The 25,428-nt window shown below is 45.7% G+C and overlaps 2 protein-coding genes across 7 annotated transcripts in view; one reads left to right on the top strand and one right to left on the bottom strand.

Moving 5' to 3' along the window:
• The window catches only part of LOC115173783 (DNA topoisomerase 2-beta), a 30,172-nt gene extending 27,945 nt beyond the window's left edge, over nucleotides 1–2,227 (top strand). For 2 of the 5 annotated variants that reach the window (XM_029732178.1, XM_029732176.1), the window contains exons 33-36: nucleotides 291–329; nucleotides 658–798; nucleotides 1,127–1,227; nucleotides 1,350–2,227. In XM_029732178.1, coding sequence (XP_029588038.1) covers nucleotides 291–329; nucleotides 658–798; nucleotides 1,127–1,227; nucleotides 1,350–1,538 — 470 coding nt within the window. In that variant the 3' untranslated portion in view covers nucleotides 1,539–2,227. The remainder of the gene's footprint in view (nucleotides 1–290; nucleotides 330–657; nucleotides 799–1,126; nucleotides 1,228–1,349) is intronic. The other 3 variants (XR_003871664.1, XM_029732177.1, XM_029732179.1) reach the window with 3 other exon arrangements.
• A 3,920-nt stretch (nucleotides 2,228–6,147) lies between these two features.
• The window catches only part of LOC115173784 (retinoic acid receptor beta), a 124,736-nt gene continuing 105,455 nt past the window's right edge, over nucleotides 6,148–25,428 (bottom strand). For both annotated transcript variants that reach the window (XM_029732180.1, XM_029732181.1), the window contains exons 5-8: nucleotides 16,550–16,726; nucleotides 8,518–8,722; nucleotides 7,261–7,419; nucleotides 6,148–7,121 (exon numbers count right to left, since the gene is read on the bottom strand). In XM_029732180.1, coding sequence (XP_029588040.1) covers nucleotides 6,889–7,121; nucleotides 7,261–7,419; nucleotides 8,518–8,722; nucleotides 16,550–16,726 — 774 coding nt within the window. In that variant the 3' untranslated portion in view covers nucleotides 6,148–6,888. The remainder of the gene's footprint in view (nucleotides 7,122–7,260; nucleotides 7,420–8,517; nucleotides 8,723–16,549; nucleotides 16,727–25,428) is intronic.

Genomic DNA, 25,428 nt, shown 5'->3' with positions numbered 1-25,428 from the left:
TTGCCAAAACTATAGTTTGTTAACAAGAAATTTGTGGAGTGGTTGAAAAACAAGTTTTAATGACTCTAACCTAAGTGTATGTAATGTTACATTTCATATTAAATAATGGTCTGGTTATTAAAACAGAACGATAGGGAGGTTGGTCGGGGAGGATGGGTGGGTGTATACCGCGACCGTCTAGCGTCGGGGACAACTGTGGCATTTTAGCTACCCCTTCCCCTAGCCCTTTTCCTTACCATAACCTAATTCTCATTACCTTCTACGGAAATCCTCCTAACCTTTATCGTTAGGACAAGAAGCAGCCCGGTCTCAACAAGATGCACAATACTGTAAGTCCTCCAAGATGTATGATACATTACGTCCTCCAATTCCTACGATATTTTATGGCCGCTATTACATTCTTAACGTAACATATTATATACTAAATGGAGGGACTGAAATCTTACGAATTTCCCTGAGGACAGGTTGATCTATGACTCTAACTCCATCTGCCACTAGAATGAGCACTAATGCAAACCTCACTACCAAGGGGGGTTAAAAAGATACTGATAATGTTGATGCTGCTGAATGTAGTGCACTATATAGGGACTAGGCTGCCTTTTTAGACGCAGTCATGGTGTCTTGGTGATATTGATTGGCTCACTCTGTTACTCACAGCAGCTGAGAAGCTGTCGGATGCAGCTCCTAAACCCAGGAAAGCACCAGCACCCAAAACACCACCAAAACAGAAGCTTGACACGTCTGTCTGGGACTCTGACTCCGATACCGGCTCCAAGAAGCCTTCAACAGCACTTAAAGGTACAGGCTTACCTCACAATGACCAGTGGAGTATCAGTCACCATACAATTCTCCATGAATATAAAAACAGTGTAAACTGACTATAACATGGGTCTCCAACTCCCATCCTGGAGAGCTTCTGGCTGTGCAGGTTTATAATCCAGCTCTTCAGTAGCACGCCTGTTTTAAAATATTCACCTATTCCCCTTTAGTCTGAATCAGATGTGTTACTGCAGGGATTGAATGAAAGCCTGCACACCCAGTAGCTCTTCAGGACCGAAATGTTGAAAAACCCTGGACATATAATCTGTTCTGATTGTAACCTGGGTGTTTCTCCTGACCTGTGCAGGTAAAAGCGGAGGGAGGAAGAGGAAGCAGTCTGGATCTGAAGAGGATGATTTCAGTCCCAAGAAGACACCTGGGAAATCACCCAAAACCCCTGCCAGCAGGGTAAGAGAGAGAGTGTGTGTCATTGAATCATGTAGGATATAGGAAGATACTGAAAAATCTAAGACTGTAATAACCATACAACAAGATACTTAAGTGTCATCTCTTGTCTTCCCCCTGTGTAGAAGCCATCAAAGAAAGCAGCTGTGACCCCGCCCCCCATGTCAGATCATGATGATGATGTGGACTCCAACCGTTTCAGCCAATCCAGCGTGGCGTCCCGAGAACGACCGGGCAGAGGCAGGGCCAAGAAGGAAGTGAAGTACTTTGCTGAGTCAGGGTCAGACGATGATCAGTACGACATGTTCGACTAGATCATGGAATCCTTCCCACACACAGGCTCTGTTCCAGTGCTATTTAAATGCTTCCTCCCTCCCTTGAAGTAATGACAGATCTTCATTGGTTGGACTGGGGAAAGTAATAGGTTGGTACCCTTGCTGTCACCTATCCAATCACTTATGCTCTGTGACCACCTCTAGGAAATCAGGAAGGATGGATTTTTAAACAATTTGAACAGAGCTATTTACACACCGCTTGAGTAATTTTAACGTGCATCCTTCCTTCTTCACTTCCTAGAAGAAATCATCTGAGAGGTGGGGGATAGGTGGAAGCAGTGGTGGTGTACCTATCCAGTCATGTCCAATCAGTGATTATTTCAATGTAGAAAGGAAGGATTTCGTTTTGAAGTATTCAACCAGGACCAGACACACGCTCGTGGAAATACCCGTGCTGCAGACTTTTGTACATCCCCCCCCCCTCTCTTTTATTTTATTTTAATGGTGACGTTTAATGCTTTCTACTGTGTAGGTGTTTTACACTTTTTATTATACATACAATACAATTTTGTTTTTTATTATTACCATGGAAATGTTCTGTATTTGTCCTAAGCAGCTTTTAGAAGTTAGGAACGCGGTGCTTCAGCACATTTTAACTGTTAAAAAGTCAAAGAGACAATGTACCTTTTTGAACAAGAACTTGGAAGTAAACAATGAAATGTAAATTATTCTCTGGCCGTTGGGTTTTCTGTCCTTTTTTAATGTGATTTTCTTAATTAACTTCACTCTATTTCCTGCAGAGCAGAACCTTAGGAACATGATATATACACACGCACACAGTATTCAAGGCTTCGAGGCTACAGCAAATCAAAAATATTCAGGTTATAATACATCCACGCATTATATATTTTAAAATAAATATATTTGTGTTACTTTGCCAGGACATTTCATGGTAAAGTTAAACAGTATATTAACATAAAAAGCATTGTTAATGTACAGACAATATTGAAAATGGAGAATGAAAACAAGATAGAAGCTCACTGTAAAACTCCTTATAAGGACTTCCTGCCCTCTTCCCACCAGGCCAGCAGGAGGTTCTGGGTAAATGTATTATCACCATGACAACCCCTCCCTGCTGCCCCGCCCACCCTCAAGTCCAGTAAGCCAAAGAAACCTCAACCATAATCTGATCATGTCTCTTCATAATAACTATACAACACTGCATATATGATGACTATGGTATTTTTCTCATACCAATGGCAATCATATACATTATCTGTAAATGTTAAACTTTTGAACATTGACACTTTTTGAACAGGCATAACAACAGAGCTGCTTTCGTTGGTGACATTTTTTGAGGTTCACAATCATGTTCTCTCTGGCTTCTACGGAATAGTTGGATCATGAGCCGCGTTCAGTAGGGCACACAGCATTGTGGTACATTCGGATAGAACTGATTTGTAGAGTATGGAATCATCCTGCTAGCTCTATTCAGTGTATTTCTATCTGCGATGTTTAATAAATTGCCCCCTTCCTGAATGCGATCCACATGTATTGATCTTATTCCGTTATTGACTTAACCAAATTGCTGTCAGTTGATTGGTTGATTGTGACAGCTGCTTGGCATTCCAACTAAAGAGCGGAAAGCATCTCTGTCGTTTGATCAGCGATGACATTGGGGGCAACTAGGGTTTCAAAATTCCGTAAAAAAAAAACAAAGCAAAAAGTGTTCCATGTTGGAATTTCCTTTAGCTTATTACTCCATAATCCGAAAAACCTCCAACCATGATTCCTTAAAAAAAAGGGCATTTTGGGAACCATGCTCAGGTTCTGAGACCACTTGGTCCTAAATGGTGTGGAGGTGAGCAGCTGCTAGCCAAGAGGGGCTGGCTATGAGATGAAGCTCAGAGGTCAGGTAGCTAAGCGCTGCCATTCATTGAAACGCAATGCACACTACACACACACACCATCTAATACATGGAGAAGTCTGCAGTGAGATAGTAGTAGTAAATATTAACAGTTACATCGGTACAACATTCAACAGAAATCAACGTAGTAAATTCAGTATTGTGGAATGGATCGAGTTCCCTGCCGTGTCACCTGGTGCCTGTAGGCAGCGCTGTGGACACTTCAGGGAGTTGGATGTAGACATTCTTCAGCTGTGAAATAACTTTTCCAGCTTCAAAGACACTCAGGGTAAAACTCAAAAAGTCTTTTGTTGATTCCTCACCTCCTCAACAACACACATTGGCGGAGAAGGTCTGAGGTTCTGCACCCTTTCCTTCAATGTGTTTTGAGAAGTTGGATAGGAATGTGGGGAAGACTATTGAGATTCACCCACACTGCTCTTGTGATGAGCCACCAGGATTGTTTCCCCCTACATCCTTCTCTCTCCTACAAAGAGAGGGAAAGAGAGCATTTCCTTTTTTTCATACATACTATGAGATGCAATGAATTTGACGAAACGCTGCTTTAAAGTAAGTATTCCTTTAACACTGCATATCATTCCTATGTAACTCCTTGACAACATATTCACATTCAAACATGGTAAACTGAGACAGTTTTGTTTTCCCCTTAAGATATGATCGTGTGGGACAGATATGGAGGAGATGGTTGTCTGTGAGATGTTTCTGGAGGGTTCTAGCCAGGGTTGGGGTCAATTCCATATCAAGTCAGTCCATTCCTAAACTGGAAGAATTAAATTGGAATTGACCCTAACCTTGATTCTAGCTGACTGACTATAGTGGTCATCTATTCCCTTGTGGTTCAACAATGACTTTTGCCTTCATTCAGAATAAAGAACCTTCTGATCAGTATACCTCTGTGATGAATGACTCAATAATCACCCATAGTTTATGCCAAATTATTATTACCTGTAAGAGTGAGAAAGAATATTGTATATTACCATCACCCTTAACATTGTATTGGCTACATATTCAAGATTTCTAAGTGCTATGAGAAGTATTGCCTTCGTGCTACAGTTGAGTAACGAGTCAACATCTGAGTAAACAATATTATCTATCCTTATCCTTTCAAACACAAGTGATACCAGGCTAGGACAGGTGATAAGGGACTGAAGAGGTCCTAGTTCTTCCTAGCTGTAGTATTAACTTCCTAGCCTGGCTTCCACACTGAATATCACTCTGTTTCACTTCACAACAAAGGAACAAACCGAGCAATATTCAATGTGTATTCCAGGCTATTAACTTTCTAAATAGTGTCCAAATTCTACTCAGTGATTTATGGCTAGATTCAATCCATAGAGCTGAAGATCCATGGTATATTTTACTTGCAACCTTTCGGTTACTAGTCCAATGCTCTAACCACTAGGCTACCCTGCCACCCCATATAACACAATTGAAAGTTAAAGGTAATTTCCAATTGAGCTGACATATGCAGCGTTTAACGTGAATGCAGTCTCCGCAAACGCGGGAACATTGCCTTTAAATTTCAATCCCAGTATACCACAGATCTTCAGCGCTACGGATTGAATCTATCCCTTTTGGCGCTGAAGAAAAGCAGCTTTACTAAGAATATATTCATAAGATCAGGAGGGCTGTTGCAGTGGCCGATGTGGGACAAAACAGAAAACAGTGCTGCATTCAGGAGGTAACGTTACAGATAGAAATGTCTTGTTGTTACAGAACTGACATGATTCCCTATTCTACATGACAGAGAAGCGCATGTCTACATAATATATTTCTATCTGAACACCCCGAATGAACGCTACCCGAGCTTACTGCACGTTTTAGGGGCTAAGGGTCATGTGTAAAGAATCTCATTTGCATCAATGTGGTTTTGCACGAGACCGTCTGAGGAACAAGGCAACAGTCAGTCATTCTGTCTGTAGAACTAGAACTAGGAATGCGTAGTGGGTTCTAGAATCCCTTACATTAGTCTAGTGTACAATCTTCCCGGCCATGTGGTTAGCTCATGAATATGTATTTTAAGGATTGCAATGTCCCCGTGGTTTACTGCCAAAACAAGACACTTCTGTATGTATATAAGGGGTAGGTAGTGATTCTGGGGGTACTCCTATGAAACCCTTGCCCAGCACCCAATGTGCGTTTTGTGTTGCCCAGATGCTTGTAGTTGTCGTTAGCCATAAATGTACACTTACTAGATTGAAACTGCATCAGAGAAACAGTTTAGATTTTACTATAATAACAATGCATTTCTCTGCACAGATGGTGGAGAATGTTCAAGAGAATTGCGAGGGAACTTCAAATATACTGTATAACCAAATTAATTTTAAAACAACGGTTTGATTTCTCAGTGGTCCATGTTTGGGTTAAATAACATCTTTGTCAATGAGTGTTGCTCAACCCTTATCTTTAAGCAGAAAGATTTCACTGGTTAAGACTGCTTGGTTTGTCTCCTGGAATGTCATTTTCTGATAAAATCTCAGAAGCCTTTTAGCCTCAGAAACCCTGTACATTACATTACAAGCTGTTATCTGCGGTAGACAGATCCAATCTAGTAATTGAACATCTAGATTCAATCTAGTCATTGTATATCTATGGCCTCTACAGTCTGGCTTCCCCCCTTGAGGAAACAGCTGAAGAGATGCAGCCGCTGATAAGGGAGAGAAGCCTCTAGCACTGGCTTTATGGTGAATGCAATGTACACTCAACGAGACATCAACATAAAGAGTCATAAAAGACCAAAAAACAAATGTTAAATATAGGAACAAATATAAAGTATTAGTCTTCCAGACTGTCTATATGCAAGAACATTCTATGTAACTCTTTTTGTAAAGGACTTCATATTTTAGCCCCCCTTTAAACCTTGTCATGTATGTACTGTTTCGCCTCAAACTATAATATTTAAGACAATGAAAAAAGCACCACAAAATTCGTCATAGAAACAGAGATTTCTAACCATACAATGGTATGTACAATGTATTCAACAATATGAGAGAGAGAGAGAGGGAGATTAAAACCACGCATTAAACTCGGCAAGCCCGTCATGCAGGGATGAATTTACACAGGAGACCTGAGGTGGATGACCTATGACCTTTGTGTACAGGTAAGTGGGTGTGGCCAGGCGGGGTCAAACCCAACTCGACCAATCACACCAGGGTCCCGAGACACAACCTCAATCAATTTAGAATTATACACAAACCAACAACTGGGCCATTTAGGCCTTAGTGCTGTCGTTTTTTAAGGGGAAATGAAGAGATAAAGAGAGAGAAGGAAAAAACAAACGTAAAGGAAAACATAAGAACAAGCAAAGGTGGTGGTGGTCACCAAGGGACCGAAGGCCTGAGGGGAGGAGGAGAGGGGGTCCACCATGCCTGGCTGTCGACCTATTTTTCGTTTTTTTTTTTTGTGCAAAGGAATGTCAGATAGAGAGTGTCTGTCTGAGAGGCCTTGAGTTCCACGGGGACCTAGGGGTCCTCTTCCTCCTCAGGGGCCACTGTGGGCCCATCGCTGTCTGAGGGGTCAGGGGACACAGGGGAGGATTTACCCCCCTTAGGGGTGCCCTTCTTGGGGCTGCTGCCATCCTCGCCCTGGGAGCTGCTCTGGCCGTCTTGTCCCTCTGAGTTCTCTAGCATCTCCTGGATCAGAGGAGGCATGGAGCCAGGGATCTCCATCTTCAGCGAGATGACCCGCTCCGCACCTGGAGGGAGAGGAAAGGACATATTGCAAAACGATTTTATAGGGCATCTGTGTACAAAGTTTGCCTACTGAAATGCAATTGAATCTATAGTGTGCTCATTTCTACTCAGTTTCATTAGTATATGAGTCTCTGTCTGTACCTTTGGCGCTGATGCTGCGGAGGTCAGTGATCTTCATCAGGGCCTTGGGGAACATGTGTGGCTTGCTGGGCCTCCTCTTCCTCACATAGATCTTCAGAGCTTCCAGTAGAGGCTCCTGGAGCTGGTCAACCTTAGAGGGTTCCTCCAGATCCTGCCGGTCTGAGAGACAGATAGGCTATGTATGACCAAGGAGTTGGAAAGACACAGCAGAGTCATAGAGTAGGGCAACACGTAGCCAGGCCTTTACCAGGCCATAGGCCCCATGAGCTTGGACTTTGATATAGTTTGGCATAAAAGGAGTTGTGCTGTAAATGTCTAGAAACTTGGTTAGAAGTAATCCGACTGGAACGGTTTCCATGGAACATTAAAAGGGCGTCAAAAACGGAGTATGAAAAATAAATCAAATTCCACCAACTTCTTTTTATTTAATATCGCACAGTTCTCTAAAGCCAGTAGTCCTATATGACATTTGTATCATTTTATTTTGACATTATGACTTGTAAAGCTTGCAGTACCACTTCTGTCCATTCGGGGTCAGTGTGTGAGTGCGTTGAAAGCACCAGCTCCTGCTGTAGGACCTGAGGCCTGCCAGTCACAGACTCACATTACTGAGAGACACAGCAGAGTGCTTAGTTCCTCCCCTGGGGATTATACAACAGCATGCAATATATGGCAAGGCTCTGGGGATTCACACCTTGGAATGGAAACCTTCCCCAATACACCAGTTATACACCGCAGGGGAGGAGCGTGTGTCAGAGTGTATTTATAACTGCATTATGCCAGAATGCAGAGATCACTGGGTGTGTGTTTGAATTCATGTCTGCCTGTCCTGTCCCAGCAGAGGGAGAAGTACGGATGTGTTGTGTGCTGAAACAGGCTGAATGGAACAGTCCAACACACGCACGCACGCACACACACGCACACACGCACGCACACACACACGCACGCACACACACGCACGCACGCACGCACGCACACACACACGCACGCACGCACACACGCACGCACACACACTGTCTCATACATTGCCTCACAGAGATGGACCTGTGTAGGACCTGATTACAGACTTTGTGTCTGTCTGTCTGTCAGCCTAAGTCTGTATCAAATGTGTTTGGACTTTGACTGCCTTTCTAATGACTTGTTAAAGTTTTACATCTGTCACCTTAGACTCTGGGCAACTTTGACCAGTTCTTAAATCACCTCTCTGTCTCTGTCACTGACCACTGTATCAGACGTGTTGCAGAAAGTGTAGTGTACCTCCAGAGATGAGGCAGATGGCACTGAGCAGGCCAGTCTCTGTGTCGTCCATCTCCATGGGCAGCAGCTGGTGGGCGAAGGTGAACACCAGGTCGGTGAGCGGGCCAAAGCCTGCGTTGTGCATCTGGGTCCGGTTCAGGGTCAGCCCGTCTGAGAACGTCATGGTGTCCTGGTCCGGAGTGTACCGGGTACAGATACGTAGAATCTATATGACAGGGGAAAGGAGAGGAGGAGAGAAATATACATTATGTATGCACACAGTATGGGAGAGGAAATGATAAGAGAGGAGAGGGACAGTGAGGGAGAGAAGAGGAGAGAGGGACAGTGAGGGAGTGAAGAGGGACAGTGAGGGGAGAAGAGGAGAGAGGGACAGTGAGGGAGAGAAGAGGGACAGTGAGGGAGTGAAGAGGGACAGTGAGGGGAGAAGAGGAGAGAGGGACAGTGAGGGAGAGAAGAGGGACAGTGAGGAGAGAAGATGAGAGAGGGACAGTGAGGGAGAGAAGAGGAGAGAGGGACAGTGAGGGGAGAAGAGGAGAGAGGGACAGTGAGGGGAGAAGAGGAGAGAGGGACAGTGAGGGAGAGAAGAGGGACAGTGAGGGGAGAAGAGGAGAGAGGGACAGTGAGGGAGAGAAGAGGAGAGAGGGACAGTGAGGGAGAGAAGAGGGACAGTGAGGAGAGAAGAGGAGAGAGGGACAGTGAGGGAGAGAAGAGGAGAGAGGGACAGTGAGGGAGAGAAGAGGGACAGTGAGGGAGAGAAGAGGAGAGAGGGACAGTGAGGGAGAGAAGAGGGACAGTGAGGGGAGAAGAGGAGAGGGACAGTGAGGGAGAGAAGAGGGACAGTGAGGGGAGAAGAGGAGAGAGGGACAGTGAGGGAAGGAAGAGGAGAGAGGGACAGTGAGGGAGAGAAGAGGGACAGTGAGGAGAGAAGATGAGAGAGGGACAGTGAGGGAGAGAAGAGGGACAGTGAGGGAGAGAAGAGGAGAGAGGGACAGTGAGGGGAGAAGAGGAGAGAGGGACAGTGAGGGAGAGAAGAGGGACAGTGAGGAGAGAAGAGGAGAGAGGGACAGTGAGGAGAGAAGAGGAGAGAGGGACAGTGAGGGAGAGAAGAGGGACAGTGAGGAGAGAAGAGGAGAGAGGGACAGTGAGGGAGAGAAGAGGAGAGAGGGACAGTGAGGGGAGAAGAGGAGAGAGGGACAGTGAGGGAGAGAAGAGGGACAGTGAGGAGAGAAGAGGAGAGAGGGACAGTGAGGGAGAGAAGAGGAGAGAGGGACAGTAAGGGAGAGAAGAGGAGAGAGGGACAGTGAGGGAGAGAAGAGGAGAGAGGGACAGTGAGGGAGAGAAGAGGGACAGTGAGGAGAGAAGAGGAGAGAGGGACAGTGAGGGAGAGAAGAGGAGAGAGGGACAGTGAGGGGAGAAGAGGAGAGAGGGACAGTGAGGGAGAGAAGAGGGACAGTGAGGAGAGAAGAGGAGAGAGGGACAGTGAGGGAGAGAAGAGGAGAGAGGGACAGTGAGGGGAGAAGAGGAGAGAGGGACAGTGAGGGAGAGAAGAGGGACAGTGAGGAGAGAAGAGGAGAGAGGGACAGTGAGGGAGAGAAGAGGAGAGAGGGACAGTGAGGGAGAGAAGAGGAGAGAGGGACAGTGAGGGAGAGAAGAGGGACAGTGAGGGGAGAAGAGGAGAGAGGGACAGTGAGGGAGAGAAGAGGGACAGTGAGGGAGAGAAGAGGAGAGAGGGACAGTGAGGGAGAGAAGAGGAGAGAGGGACAGTGAGGGAGAAAAGAGGGACAGTGAGGGGAGAAGAGGAGAGAGGGACAGTGAGGGAGAGAAGAGGGACAGTGAGGAGAGAAGAGGAGAGAGGGACAGTGAGGGAAAGAGTAGACAAACTCAAAGTGAAGCCCACTGAGAGAAGCTAGGGACAAGGCCATGCACTAGTTATACTATATACCTGTAGCTAGGACTGACATGTTTCACAGCCAACAACGACTAGAGAGAGAAACCACCTCTATGATTATGACCTTGAGGAGGAACCTCACAGTGTTTCTGTATGCCTGCTGCTGGTTTCTACTATACAGTGTGTGTGTGTGTGTGTGTGTGTGTGTGTGTGTGTGTGTGTGTGTGTGTGTGTGTGTGTGTGTGTGTGTGTGTGTGTGTGTGTGTGTGTGTGTGTGTGTGTGTGTGTGTGTGTGTGTGTGTGTCTGGCCAGCCGGTGTGTGAATCTCTGCCAGCCTCCATGTTTTATTCTGTTTCATGTTGTGGACGCTCCTGCCACTCACTGTCAACGTGCACTCACACGTACAGACACACACTAGCTGTCAGTGCCAGCCCACTCAACTGGCTTCAAAGACTGAGACTGTCTGTCTCTTCATTACACACACACACACACACACACACACACACACACACACACACACACACACACACACACACACACACACACACACACACACACACACACACACACACACACACACACACACACACACACACACACACACACACACACACACACACACACACACACACACACACACACACACACACACCGTTTGTTCCTTCTTCATACACTCGTTCATCCAGGTGTGTGTGTGTGTATCTGTGAGAGCAGGACTTGAACTTCTCACCTCTTCAACCCCAGTGACTTGTCCCATTTGACAAATACCACTTAGTCATAACAAACAAATCCATCTAGCATTACTGCACATCCCCCATCTAATCAGTGCTAAGAGCACAGGGATAGTAGCACGTCCTGTTATCTCGCTCACACAGCCGGACAGTGTGGCAGCAGCTCTCATCACACCAGATGATAGTGTGATACAGCCACTACTAATGATAGTGTGATACAGCCACTACTAATGATAGTGTGATACAGCCACTACTAATGTAGACCACCAGAAACCCCAATAACACTACTGATATGTAGGATAACATCTATCCATTCAGAATACACTGCAGTCTCTGGACAGAACAACATATCTACAGACATCACATTATGATAACATTCATCATGACATTTACTTGACTAAATCTATGAAAAATGTAACACTACTTTATTAAATACCCCCCCATGATACATGATTCCGCACTAACCCTGGGCACTGAATAGTGAGACTATTGTAGCTGCTGTGCTGTGAGCTACCAGTATAGAGAGAGAAGGGCCTTTTCAGGTCAGGCTGACCCCTGATCTGAGGGTGAGAGGAGACAGAGAGGTAAGGAGCTGACTGAGGATAGCCCTGTGGAGACAGAGAGGTAAGGAGCTGACTGAGGATAGCCCCGTGGAGACAGAGAGAGAGGTAAGGAGCTGACTGAGGATAGCCCCGTGGAGACAGAGAGGTAAGGAGCTGACTGAGGATAACCCCGTGGAGACAGAGAGAGAGGTAAGGAGCTGACTGAGGATAACCCCGTGGAGACAGAGAGGTAAGGAGCTGACTGAGGATAACCCCGTGGAGACAGAGAGGTAAGGAGCTGACTGAGGATAACCCCGTGGAGACAGAGAGAGAGGTAAGGAGCTGACTGAGGATAGCCCCGTGGAGACAGAGAGGTAAGGAGCTGACTGAGGATAACCCTGTGGAGACAGAGAGGTAAGGAGCTGACTGAGGATAGCCCCGTGGAGACAGAGAGAGAGGTAAGGAGCTGACTGAGGATAACCCCGTGGAGACAGAGAGAGAGGTAAGGAGCTGACTGAGGATAGCCCCGTGGAGACAGAGAGAGAGGTTAGGAGCTGACTGAGGATAACCCCGTGGAGACAGAGAGAGAGGTAAGGAGCTGACTGAGGATAACCCCGTGGAGACAGAGAGAGAGGTAAGGAGCTGACTGAGGATAACCCCGTGGAGACAGAGAGAGAGGTAAGGAGCTGACTGAGGATAGCCCCGTGGAGACAGAGAGAGAGGTAAGGAGCTGACTGAGGATAGCCCCGTGGAGACAGAGAGAGAGGTAAGGAGCTGACTGAGGATAGCCCCGTGGAGACAGAGAGAGAGGTAAGGAGCTGACTGAGGATAGCCCCGTGGAGACAGAGAGAGAGGTAAGGAGCTGACTGAGGATAGCCCCGTGGAGACAGAGAGAGAGGTAAGGAGCTGACTGAGGATAGCCCCGTGGAGACAGAGAGAGAGGTAAGGAGCTGACTGAGGATAACCCCGTGGAGACAGAGAGAGAGGTAAGGAGCTGACTGAGGATAACCCCGTGGAGACAGAGAGGTAAGGAGCTGACTGAGGATAACCCCGTGGAGACAGAGAGAGAGGTAAGGAGCTGACTGAGGATAACCCCGTGGAGACAGAGAGGTAAGGAGCTGACTGAGGATAACCCCGTGGAGACAGAGAGGTAAGGAGCTGACTGAGGATAACCCCAACCCCGTGGAGACAGAGAGAGAGGTAAGGAGCTGACTGAGGATAGCCCCGTGGAGACAGAGAGGTAAGGAGCTGACTGAGGATAACCCTGTGGAGACAGAGAGGTAAGGAGCTGACTGAGGATAGCCCCGTGGAGACAGAGAGAGAGGTAAGGAGCTGACTGAGGATAACCCCGTGGAGACAGAGAGAGAGGTAAGGAGCTGACTGAGGATAGCCCCGTGGAGACAGAGAGAGAGGTTAGGAGCTGACTGAGGATAACCCCGTGGAGACAGAGAGAGAGGTAAGGAGCTGACTGAGGATAACCCCGTGGAGACAGAGAGAGAGGTAAGGAGCTGACTGAGGATAACCCCGTGGAGACAGAGAGAGAGGTAAGGAGCTGACTGAGGATAGCCCCGTGGAGACAGAGAGAGAGGTAAGGAGCTGACTGAGGATAGCCCCGTGGAGACAGAGAGGTAAGGAGCTGACTGAGGATAGCCCCGTGGAGACAGAGAGAGAGGTAAGGAGCTGACTGAGGATAGCCCCGTGGAGACAGAGAGAGAGGTAAGGAGCTGACTGAGGATAACCCCGTGGAGACAGAGAGAGAGGTAAGGAGCTGACTGAGGATAACCCCGTGGAGACAGAGAGAGAGGTAAGGAGCTGACTGAGGATAGCCCCGTGGAGACAGAGAGAGAGGTAAGGAGCTGACTGAGGATAGCCCCGTGGAGACAGAGAGGTAAGGAGCTGACTGAGGATAGCCCCGTGGAGACAGAGAGAGAGGTAAGGAGCTGACTGAGGATAGCCCCGTGGAGACAGAGAGAGAGGTAAGGAGCTGACTGAGGATAACCCCGTGGAGACAGAGAGAGAGGTAAGGAGCTGACTGAGGATAACCCCGTGGAGACAGAGAGGTAAGGAGCTGACTGAGGATAACCCCGTGGAGACAGAGAGGTAAGGAGCTGACTGAGGATAACCCCGTGGAGACAGAGAGAGAGGTAAGGAGCTGACTGAGGATAGCCCCGTGGAGACAGAGAGAGAGGTAAGGAGCTGACTGAGGATAACCCCGTGGAGACAGAGAGAGAGGTAAGGAGCTGACTGAGGATAACCCCGTGGAGACAGAGAGAGAGGTAAGGAGCTGACTGAGGATAGCCCCGTGGAGACAGAGAGAGAGGTAAGGAGCTGACTGAGGATAACCCCGTGGAGACAGAGAGAGAGGTAAGGAGCTGACTGAGGATAACCCCGTGGAGACAGAGAGGTAAGGAGCTGACTGAGGATAACCCCGTGGAGACAGAGAGGTAAGGAGCTGACTGAGGATAACCCCATGGAGACAGAGAGGTAAGGAGCTGACTGAGGATAACCCTGTGGAGACAGAGAGAGAGGTAAGGAGCTGACTGAGGATAACCCCGTGGAGACAGAGAGAGAGGTAAGGAGCTGACTGAGGATAACCCGTGGAGACAGAGAGAGAGGTAAGGAGCTGACTGAGGATAACCCCGTGGAGACAGAGAGAGAGGTAAGGAGCTGACTGAGGATAACCCCGTGGAGACAGAGAGAGAGGTAAGGAGCTGACTGAGGATAACACCGTGGAGACAGAGAGAGAGGTAAGGAGCTGACTGAGGATAACCCCGTGGAGACAGACAGAGAGGTAAGGAGCTGACTGAGGATAACCCCATGGAGACAGAGAGAGAGGTAAGGAGCTGACTGAGGATAACCCTGTGGAGACAGAGAGAGAGGTAAGGAGCTGACTGAGGATAGCCCCGTGGAGACAGAGAGAGAGGTAAGGAGCTGACTGAGGATAACCCCGTGGAGACAGAGAGAGAGACACATGAGTCTGGAGCTTGACACAATCCACCCCTCTCTCCTCTCTTTCTTTCTTTCTCCCCCTCCCTTCCCTTTCTCTCTCTCCCGCCTCTTCATTCTCTTCTCTCTCTCTCATTATTGAGGCTATATTATCACAGCACGCGCCTGCACTACTCCTAAATAAACAAATATATAAACAAACAGCACTCAGCCAGGGGCGATCTTCTAACAATGTGATCCCCCGTATTTCAGACCCCTGCTCCAGAAAAACATACAGCAACCCAGACAAATATGAACAAAAACAACTTCACTGCAGAAAGACACAAGCATTTCAATCCTTTATTAGATTTGGAGCCGAGTTACATCTGAAACACTAACCTAATGTCCTCTGATTAAGGATGGCTCCTCCACATACTGATCGACTGTCAGGATCAATTAACCTTCTCTTCAATTGGCTGGCTGTGCAAACCAACCAATAAGGTCTAAGGACCGGTCTCTAGGGAGGAAGTTCAGAGGTTTCAGCGTATTGACTAGCGTATTGACTAGCGTATTGACTAGCGTGTTGCCTAGCGTGTTGCCTAGCGTATTGACTAGCTGTTGCCTAGTGTATTGACTAGCGTATCGACTAATGTATTGACTAGCGTATTGACTAGCTGTTGCCTAGTGTATTGACTAGCGTATCGACTAATGTATTGACTAGCGTATTGACTAGCGTCTTGACTAGCGTCTTGACTAGCGTATTGACTAGCGTATTGAATAGCGTAAAGACTAGCGTATTGCCTAGCTACCTCAGTGGAGAGAGCAAACCCAGTTCTCAGAGATCTTTACACACTAAACAGTACAGATGGAATTAGGCCAAACCGTTTGTCATTAAATAGAAACCTATTCATGTGGTAAAGGTACGCTATGTGTTTCTGCATGGATTCACAATGCTAATCTGTGTCATTCGTCAGGCTAGCACAATTCCTGCTGTGATTCACAATGCTAATCTGTGTCATTCGTTAGCTAGCACAATTCCCGCTGTGATTCACAATGCTAATTTGTGTCATTCATCAGGCTAGCACAATTCCCACTGTGATTCACAATGCTAATCTGTGTCATTCGTCAGGCTAGCACAATTCCTGCTGTGATTCACAATGCTAATCGGTGTCATTTGTTAGCTAGCACAATTCCCGCTGTGATTCACAATGCTAATCTGTGTCATTCATCAGGCTAGCACAATTACTGCTGTGATTCACAATGCTAATCTGTGTCATTTGTCAGGCTAGCACAATTACTGCTGTGATTGACAGTGCTAATCTGTGTCATTCGTCAGGCTAGCACAATTCCTGCTGTGATTCACAATGCTAATCTGTGTCATTCGTCAGGCTAGCACAATTACTGCTGTGATTCACAGTGCTAATCTGTGTCATTCGTCAGGCTAGCACAATTACTGCTGTGATTCACAGTGCTAATCTGTGTCATTCGTCAGGCGAGCACAATTACTGCTGTGATTCACAGTACTAATCTGTGTCATTCGTCAGGCGAGCACAATTACTGCTGTGATTACATTTGCAAAAATGAACACTGAGTAGTAGGGCTGTGTCTCAACTCTTCCTGTGCCACAGATTGGTAAACTACTACATTATCCCTCCTTGGATGTCCATTTACATTATAACTATCCTGTAGAAGTGACTTAATCAGTGTCAGTTAACCATTAGGGCCCAGAGGTTGAGGAACACTGATATGAAGGAATAAAACTAGTCTTACTACATAGGAATGAATGCACTAACTATGTACATAAGAGATGTACTACTTTTCAAACTACTGATACGGACCACTATGTCAAGGAAGGCAGCTTTGATCTGTGTGATCTGTGTGTGTGTGATCTGTGTGTGTGTGAGAGATCTGTGTGCCTGTGTGCGTGTGCGACAGTCAGTCCTTACCAGTATGTCGAGGCAGGCAGCTTTAAGCAGCGTGATCTGGTCAGCTATGGTGAGTCCTGTAAAACCAGGTACTCGTTTGGCAAACTCCACGATCTTTATAATGCACTTAGTAGCCAGCTCACTGAACTTATCCCACAGCCCCAGGTCCAGCCTCACGCGTTGTTCCGCACTCGACTTCTGGAGGGGAGAAAGAGAACACAGACTCATGCATTAGCAAGCATGCCAACACACGGAGATACTCAAACACACACACACACACACACACACACACACACACACACACACACACACACACACACACACACACACACACACACACACACACAGAGAAATAAAGACAAACAGAGAGTAAGGCGAGAGGCTGAGAGGCACCGTCATCATGAGACACAGATCCAGTCTTCCCCCACACACTTTCTATCTCACTGTATATAAATAATAGACACTCCACCATGACACTATATATCTATAGCCGAGGTTGTTGTTGATGTCGTAAATAAAGCTGAGCTGAGGGCGCAGTAATGAGTGAGAGGGAGCATGAGGAGAGGCGAGAGAGTGGGAGAGAGAGAGAGAGAGAGCGAGAGGGAGAGAGAGTGGGGGAAGAGAGAGTGGGGGGAAGAGAGAGAGAGAGAGAGAGAGAGAGAGAGAGAGGGAGGGAGAAAGTGGGGGAAGAGAGAGTGGGGGGAAGAGAGAGAGAGCAGTAGAGAGAGAGTGGGGGAGAGAGAGCAAGGGAGAGAGAGAGGGAGAGAGAGGGAGAGAGAGGGAGGGAGAAACTGGGGGAAGAGAGAGTGGGGGGAAGAGAGAGAGAGCAGTAGAGAAAGAGTGGGGGGAGAGAGAGCAAGGGAGAGAGAGAGGGAGAGAGAGGGAGAGAGAGAGAAAGTCAGAGGGAGAGAGAGGTAGTGAGAGAGTGGGGGGGAGAGAGAGAGCGAGAGTGGGAGGAGGACAGGAATCAGCCATACAGCTGTGACAGGTAGCAGGGAATACTTTGAAGTGAGAGGAATAGAGGTGAAGTATCTATATGTACCAGGCCCTACACTAACACACTGAGAGGAGAGGTGAGGAGAGAGAGAGGAGGAAGGAGAAAGTAGAGACATGGAGAGGAAAAGGAAATAAAAAGGGATAAAGAGAAGAGAGAGACAATACACACTACTGTACTGTGTGTCACTGAAAATACATACTACTGTACTGTGTGTCACTGAAAATACATACTACTGTACTGTGTGTCACTGAAAATACATACTACTGTACTGTGTGTCACTGAAAATACATACTACTGTACTGTGTGTCACTGATAATACATTCTACTGTACTGTGTGTCACTGAAAATACATACTACTGTACTGTGTGTCACTGAAAATACATACTACTGTACTGTGTGTCACTGAAAATACATACTACTGTACTGTGTGTCACTGAAAATACATACTACTGTACTGTGTGTCACTGATAATACATACTACTGTACTGTGTGTCACTGATAATACATACTACTGTACTGTGTGTCACTGATAATACATTCTACTGTACTGTGTGTCACTGAAAATACATACTACTGTACTGTGTGTCACTGATAATACATACTACTGTACTGTGTGTCACTGAAAATACATACTACTGTACTGTGTGTCACTGAAAATACATACTACTGTACTGTGTGTCACTGATAATACATACTACTGTACTGTGTGTCACTGATAATACATTCTACTGTACTGTGTGTCACTGAAAATACATACTACTGTACTGTGTGTCACTGAAAATACATACTACTGTACTGTGTGTCACTGATAATACATACTACTGTACTGTGTGTCACTGATAATACATTCTACTGTACTGTGTCACTGAAAATACATACTATTGTACTGTGTGTCACTGAAAATACATACTACTGTACTGTGTGTCACTGAAAATACATACTACTGTACTGTGTGTCACTGAAAATACATACTACTGTACTGTGTGTCACTGATAATACATACTACTGTACTGTGTGTCACTGATAATACATTCTACTGTACTGTGTGTCACTGAAAATACATACTACTGTACTGTGTGTCACTGATAATACATACTACTGTACTGTGTGTCACTGACAATACATACTACAGTATGTACTGTGTGTCACTGAAAAAACATACTACTGTAATGTGTGTCACTGACAATACATTCTACTGTACTGTGTGTCACTGACAATACATACTACTGTACTGTGTGTCACTGACAATACATACTACAGTGTGTACTGTGTGTCACTGACAACACATACTACTGTACTGTGTGTCACTGACAACACATACCACTGTACTGTGTATCACTAACAATACATACTACAGTACTGTGTGTCACTGACAATACATACTACTGCACTGTGTGTCACTGACAACACATACTATTGTACTGTGTGTCACTGACAACACATACCACTGTACTGTGTGACCCTGACAATACATACTACTGTACTGTGTGTCACTGATAATACATACTACTGTATGTACTGTGTGTCACTGATAATACATACTACTGTACTGTGTGTCACTGACAACACATACTACTGGACTGTGTGTCACTGACAATACATACTACTGTACTGTGTGTCACTGATAATACATACTACTGTACTGTGTGTCACTGATAATACATACTACTGTACTGTGTGTCACTGACAACAGATACTACTGGACTGTGTGTCACTGACAACACTGTACTGTGTGTTGCTTCTGACGGGTGGATGGTGGGAGGACAGAGGAGAGGAGTTGGAGATGGAGGGATGGACGGATCGGGGATGAAGACGGAGTCTCTGATATTAAAGCCACTCATCTTGTTCCTCCCATGGGCGAAGAAGGGAGGAGGGGAGAGGGCGGAAGAGGTAGATTCACAGTTTGATTCCCTCTCCTTCCCCATCCCCCTCTCACACTGCAATCTCAGTCAATTACCTCAGTTCTATAATTCAATAGAGCTGAACAAGGAAGTGGCCTGGGAGTTCTAATTTCCTTTAAAGGCATTTATCCAAACAAATTAGACAAGTTGCGACGTTAGAAAATAAGCTGCCAATGTAGAAACCAACGCTCCGTATTCCTCACCGGCCGGGGTGTGTGTATGTGTAGGCATAACAAAAGAATAAAAGACTCTTGGCAGTATTATTATCCAGTACCTGTGAAGGATAATGACAGTAGAGTATAGCAGTAATAATGTAGCTCATAGTCAATGGCTGACTGGACTATATAACACACACACACACACACACACACACACACACACACACACACACACACACACACACACACACACACACACACACACACACACACACAGACACACACACACACACACACACACACACACACACACACACACACACACACACACACACACACACACACACTTCTCCTCCTTGAAGCTGAGGGCCACATATCCCTAATGTTTTATTTTGTCTTTTAAAGTGCCAGGGCCATTTTTCATCACCATCACTGTCAATGAAGCCTTATTCATTGTCACGCCTTAAGCCCTCTCACTCACCCTCTCTCTCTCCACTATCTCCCCTCACCCAGCAGTGAACTCCTAAATCACCCAGGACTAGGATTGGAATATTTCACCACATAATTGGAGCTTTAACCTAATCTAGGGAGCTGAGAGAGAGAAAGCGAGAGGGGGAGAGAGAGAGGGCTGAGGAGGAGCAACGTTCAAAAGGCGCGTCAGGAACCAATTGCTTGTAATAATGAGGAAGTTCTCAGTCTGAGAGCCAACATAATTACTAGTGATCCAGATTAAGGCTTTATCTAAGTACAGGCCTACTGCTACTGCCGTGACAGAACTGACAGCAGCACAGCAGTACGCATCTGGCCTACATGACTGACTAACTCTTCTTTTATTTAAAGCCACAGTGTTCTGTCATTTTGAATAATGATTTATAAATATTACATTACTGACTGACTGTGGGAACTGGTTATTATTTACAAATATATACAGTTGAAGTCGGAAGTTTACATACACTTAGGTTGGAGTCATTAAAACCCGTTTTTCAACCACTCCACAAATTTCTTGTTAACAAACTATAGTTTTGGCAAGTCAGTCAGGACATCTACTTTGTGCATGACACAAGTAATTTTTCCAACAATTGTTTACAGACAGATTACTTCACTTATAATTCATTGTATCACAATTCCAGTGAGTCAGAAGTTTACATACACTAAGTTGACTGTGCCTTTAAACAGCTTGGAAAATTCCAGAAAATGACATCATGGCTTAAGAAGCTTCTGATAGGCTAATTGACATCATTTGACTCAATTGGAGGTGTACCTGTGGATGTATTTCAAGGCCTACCTTCAAACTCAGTGCCTCTTTGCTTGACATCATGGGAAAATAAAAAGAAATCATCCAAGACCTCAGAAAAAAATTGTAGACCTCCACAAGTCTGGTTCGTCCTTGGGAGCAATTTCCAAATGCCTGAAGGTACCACGTTCATCTGTACAAACAATAGTACGCAAGTATAAACACCATGGGACCATGCAGCCTTCATACCGCTCAGGAAGGAGACACGTTCTCTCTCCTAAAGATGAACGGACTTTGGTACGAAAAGTGCAAATCAATCCCAGAACAACAGCAACGGACCTTGCAAAGATGCTGGAGGAAACAGGTACAAAAGTATCTATATCTACAGTAAAACGAGTCCTATATCGACATAACCTGAAAGGCCGCTCAGCAAGGCAGAAGCCACTGCTCCAAAACGGCCATAAAAAAGCCTGACTACGGTTTGCAACTGCACATGGGGACAAAGATCGTACTTTTTGGAGAAATGTCCTCTGATCTGATGAAACAAAAATAGAACTGTTTGGCCATAATGACCATTGTTATGTTTGGAGGAAAAAGGGGGGCGCTTGCAAGCCGAAGAACACCATCCCAACCGTGAAGCACGGGGGTGGCAGCATCATGTTGTGGGGGTGCTTTGTTGCAGGAGGGACTGGTGCACTTCACAAAATAGATGGCGACATGAGGAAGGAAAATTATGTGGATATATTGAAGCAACATCTCAAGACATCAGTCAGGAAGCTTGGTCGCAAATGGGTCTTCCAAATGGACAATGACCCCAAGCATACTTCCAAAGTTGTGGCAAAATGGCTTAAGGACAACAAAGTCAAGGTATTGACTTTTGTGGGCAGAACTAAAAAAGTATGTTTTTCAGATTTGTGGGCAGAACTGAAAAAGCGTGTACGAGCAAGGAGGCCTACAAACCTGACTCAGTTACACCAGCTCTGTCAGGAGGAATGAGCCAAAATTCACCCAACTTATTGTGGGAAGCTTGTGGAAGGCTACCCAAAACGTTTGACCAAAGTTAAACAATTTAAAGGCAATGCTACCAAATACTAATTGAGTGTATGTAAACTTCTGACCCACTGGGAATGTGATGAAATAAATAATTCTCTCTACTATTATTCTGACATTTCACATTCTTAAAATAAAGTGAGGATCCTAACTGACATAAAACAGGGAATTTTTACTTGGATTAAATGTCAGGAATTTTGAAAAACTGCAAATGTATTTGGCCAAGGTGTATGTAAACTTCCGACTTCAACTGTATATTTAAGGAAAGGGGCATTTCTATTTGAATTTGAAAGTGAATTGTACTACTACTTGGTAGTGGGACATTGTGGGACATTCCTAAACTTGTGTTTTGTACAGAAAAAGGACAAATAATCTTCAAGGTAATGTAGCGCAAACCGTGAACTGATGGTAACTGTTCCCTCAGAGCTGTTGCTAACCAGGGAAAGCCTTTACAAATACTTACAATGTTGAAGGCTTAAATCACTACTGATTAGCTTTAGTTATAATCTCAATGTCACACATCCACCATGGGAAAAAATGGTAATGATTGTTACCGTTGTTATATATTTAGTTTTTTAAGAGAGGGTGTGCCAGTGCCGTGGTGTCTTCCACTTTGTTTGTTTATTAAACTGTATGAACATAGCCAGAATGATTGATAGGTGACATGAAACTCCCCCAAGCCTCCAGATAAGTTTGAGGTGTGTGTAAGTTCCTACTTGTCTACCACAAATATTCCCTTGCTCTGCTCCACAACCCTCCCAACAGTACGTCGTTCGCAAAGCTCCGGTGTCAATCACCCACTACCTCACGCCGAGCTCGATCTATATGTAAGTCAGTCTATCAGTCTAAAAACAAACAGTGTTAGACACTGTCAAACTGCCTGTACAACGTTGCTATGCCTAGCTGTCAATCAAACAAATCCCTATATCAACCTGCTATAAAACTATCAATCACTCAAGAACAATTTCACTATCCCACATTTACAATCTCACATTTACCTGTCAAAATGTCCCAAAACTAGCTAAGCTCTATCAATCTGGCATGGCAGTCTATCTACATACCATAGCTCAGTACATATCTGATTCTGCTATTTGTCTCAGGAGGTTTTGCTGCTCCGGGTTTCTGTGAACCTTGACCCCTGCTCGGAGGGATGCTTGGGAGCAGAGAGCTGCCTCCACATCCAGGCTCAGAGACCTGTCTCATCTCTCTTTCTCTCTGTGTCTCTGTCTCTCTCTTTGGGTTTTGAGTTTACAAGGCATTTCACTTTACTTTGTGCATATGACATTACAACATGAAACTTGAAATTCTGTCTCTCTTTCTCTCTCTCTCTCTCTCTCTCTTTTGTTGTGGTATGCACAATGCTTTTTTAGACTTCTAGAGACTGAACGTTGAGTCCCATCTTCGGCCTTTCTGTTTTTCAACTTTATGGATCAAGATTATATCCTAACAAAAAAATGTATTATCTTTGGCAATGCCCAAATACCCTATACTCTATCCCTGTACAAGCCAGCTAGAGGCCATAGCTAGCTCAATACCAAACGCTCAAGGTCAGACTTTAGAAGACCGTGAAACCTGAACAGCAACATGACGAATTGATCTTAAGTGGTTGAATTTCTGTCCATGTCAGAGTTTACCCGTCAGGGCAGGGCCTCTCTCGCTCTCTGGAGGGAAGGCTCTCAGTGTATAGAACCAAACCAACAGATCCTCCGATGTCTGTCTGTCTGTTAACATGAGGGTGGGGGAAGGAGTCGACGGGGAGGAAGGGTGGGAGAGGAAGGGATGGAGGCAGTGGGGAGTGTAAGTGGTGAAAAGAAAGGAGGGAGAGAGAGAAAGAAAGAGGAAAGGCTCCAGCCTCCAAATCAACCTTGACACCTGATAGATGACTGGTGTAAATAAAGCCCTCAAACAGACTGACAGTCATTTACAATACTAAGCTACGCCCTGTCGCATTGTGTATCTGTGTGTGTGTGTGTGTGCCCGCCACTCCTCCTCCCGACCCTTTGATATACGCCACATTTATTCCACTTTTCACAAGTGTCAGGAAAGAAGGCAAGGAAACGGAAGAGAAGACGCACTCGGTCGTCCCCAAAGTCTCCACGTCTTCGTCTCTCACCCAGATTGATGTTTCCGTCCGTCGCTGCCTCTGCCTTCTCTCCGCACTCACGCACGCACACGTGCATGCCCGCACACACACACACACACACACACACACACACACACACACACACACACACACACACACACACACACACACACACACACACACACACACACACGTAATGGCGCCCAAGCTCTGAAACATTTCTCTGATGTGCTTTTGATGTTTTCAGCAGCAGCAAAGCAAAGTCATCTGTTGCTGACATCTATTTTCTACTCCTCCCACCATTAGGTTTATTGCTGCTACACATGAAACACACTGGCGTAAACAAAATGTATCGTTACGGGCAGAGATAAAGCTATGGATGTTCCTAACCAACAGGGTCTGGTACCAACATTATGGATGTTCCTAACCAACAGGGTCTGGTACCAACATTATGGATGTTCCTAACCAACAGGGTCTGGTAACAACATTATGGATGTTCCTAACCAACAGGGTCTGGTACCAACATTATGGATGTTCCTAACCAACAGGGTCTGGTACCAACATTATGGATGTTCCTAACCAACAGGGTCTGGTACCAACATTATGGATGTTCCTAACCAACAGGGTCTGGTACCAACATTATGGATGTTCCTAACCAACAGGGTCTGGTACCAACATTATGGATGTTCCTAACCAACAGGGTCTGGTACCAACATTATGGATGTTCCTAACCAACAGGGCCTGGTACTAACATTATGGATGTTCCTAACCAACAGGGTCTGGTACCAACATTATGGATGTTCCTAACCAACAGGGTCTGGTACCAACATTATGGATGTTCCTAACCAACAGGGTCTGGTACCAACATTATGGATGTTCCTAACCAACAGGGTCTGGTACCAACATTATGCATGTTCCTAACCAACAGGGTCTGGTACCAACATTATGGATGTTCCTAACCAACAGGGTCTGGTAACAACATTATGGATGTTCCTAACCAACAGGGTCTGGTACCAACATTATGGATGTTCCTAACCAACAGGGTCTGGTACCAACATTATGCATGTTCCTAACCAACAGGGTCTGGTACCAACATTATGGATGTTCCTAACCAACAGGGTCTGGTAACAACATTATGGATGTTCCTAACCAACAGGGTCTGGTACCAACATTATGGATGTTCCTAACCAACAGGGTCTGGTACCAACATTATGGATGTTCCTAACCAACAGGGTCTGGTACCAACATTATGGATGTTCCTAACCAACAGGGTCTGGTACCAACATTATGGATGTTCCTAACCAACAGTGTCTGGTACCAACATTATGGATGTTCCTAACAACAGGGTCTGGTACCAACAGTATGGATGTTCCTAACCAACAGGGTCTGGTACCAACATTATGGATGTTCCTAACCAACAGGGTCTGGTACCAACATTATGGATGTTCCTAACCAACAGGGCCTGGTACTAACATTA

This window comes from Salmo trutta, chromosome 34, assembly GCF_901001165.1.
Source record: "Salmo trutta chromosome 34, fSalTru1.1, whole genome shotgun sequence".
Taxonomy (NCBI): domain Eukaryota; kingdom Metazoa; phylum Chordata; class Actinopteri; order Salmoniformes; family Salmonidae; genus Salmo; species Salmo trutta.
The sequence above is the reverse complement of the archived record's forward strand: the minus strand, read 5'-3'. Positions and strand labels throughout refer to the sequence as shown.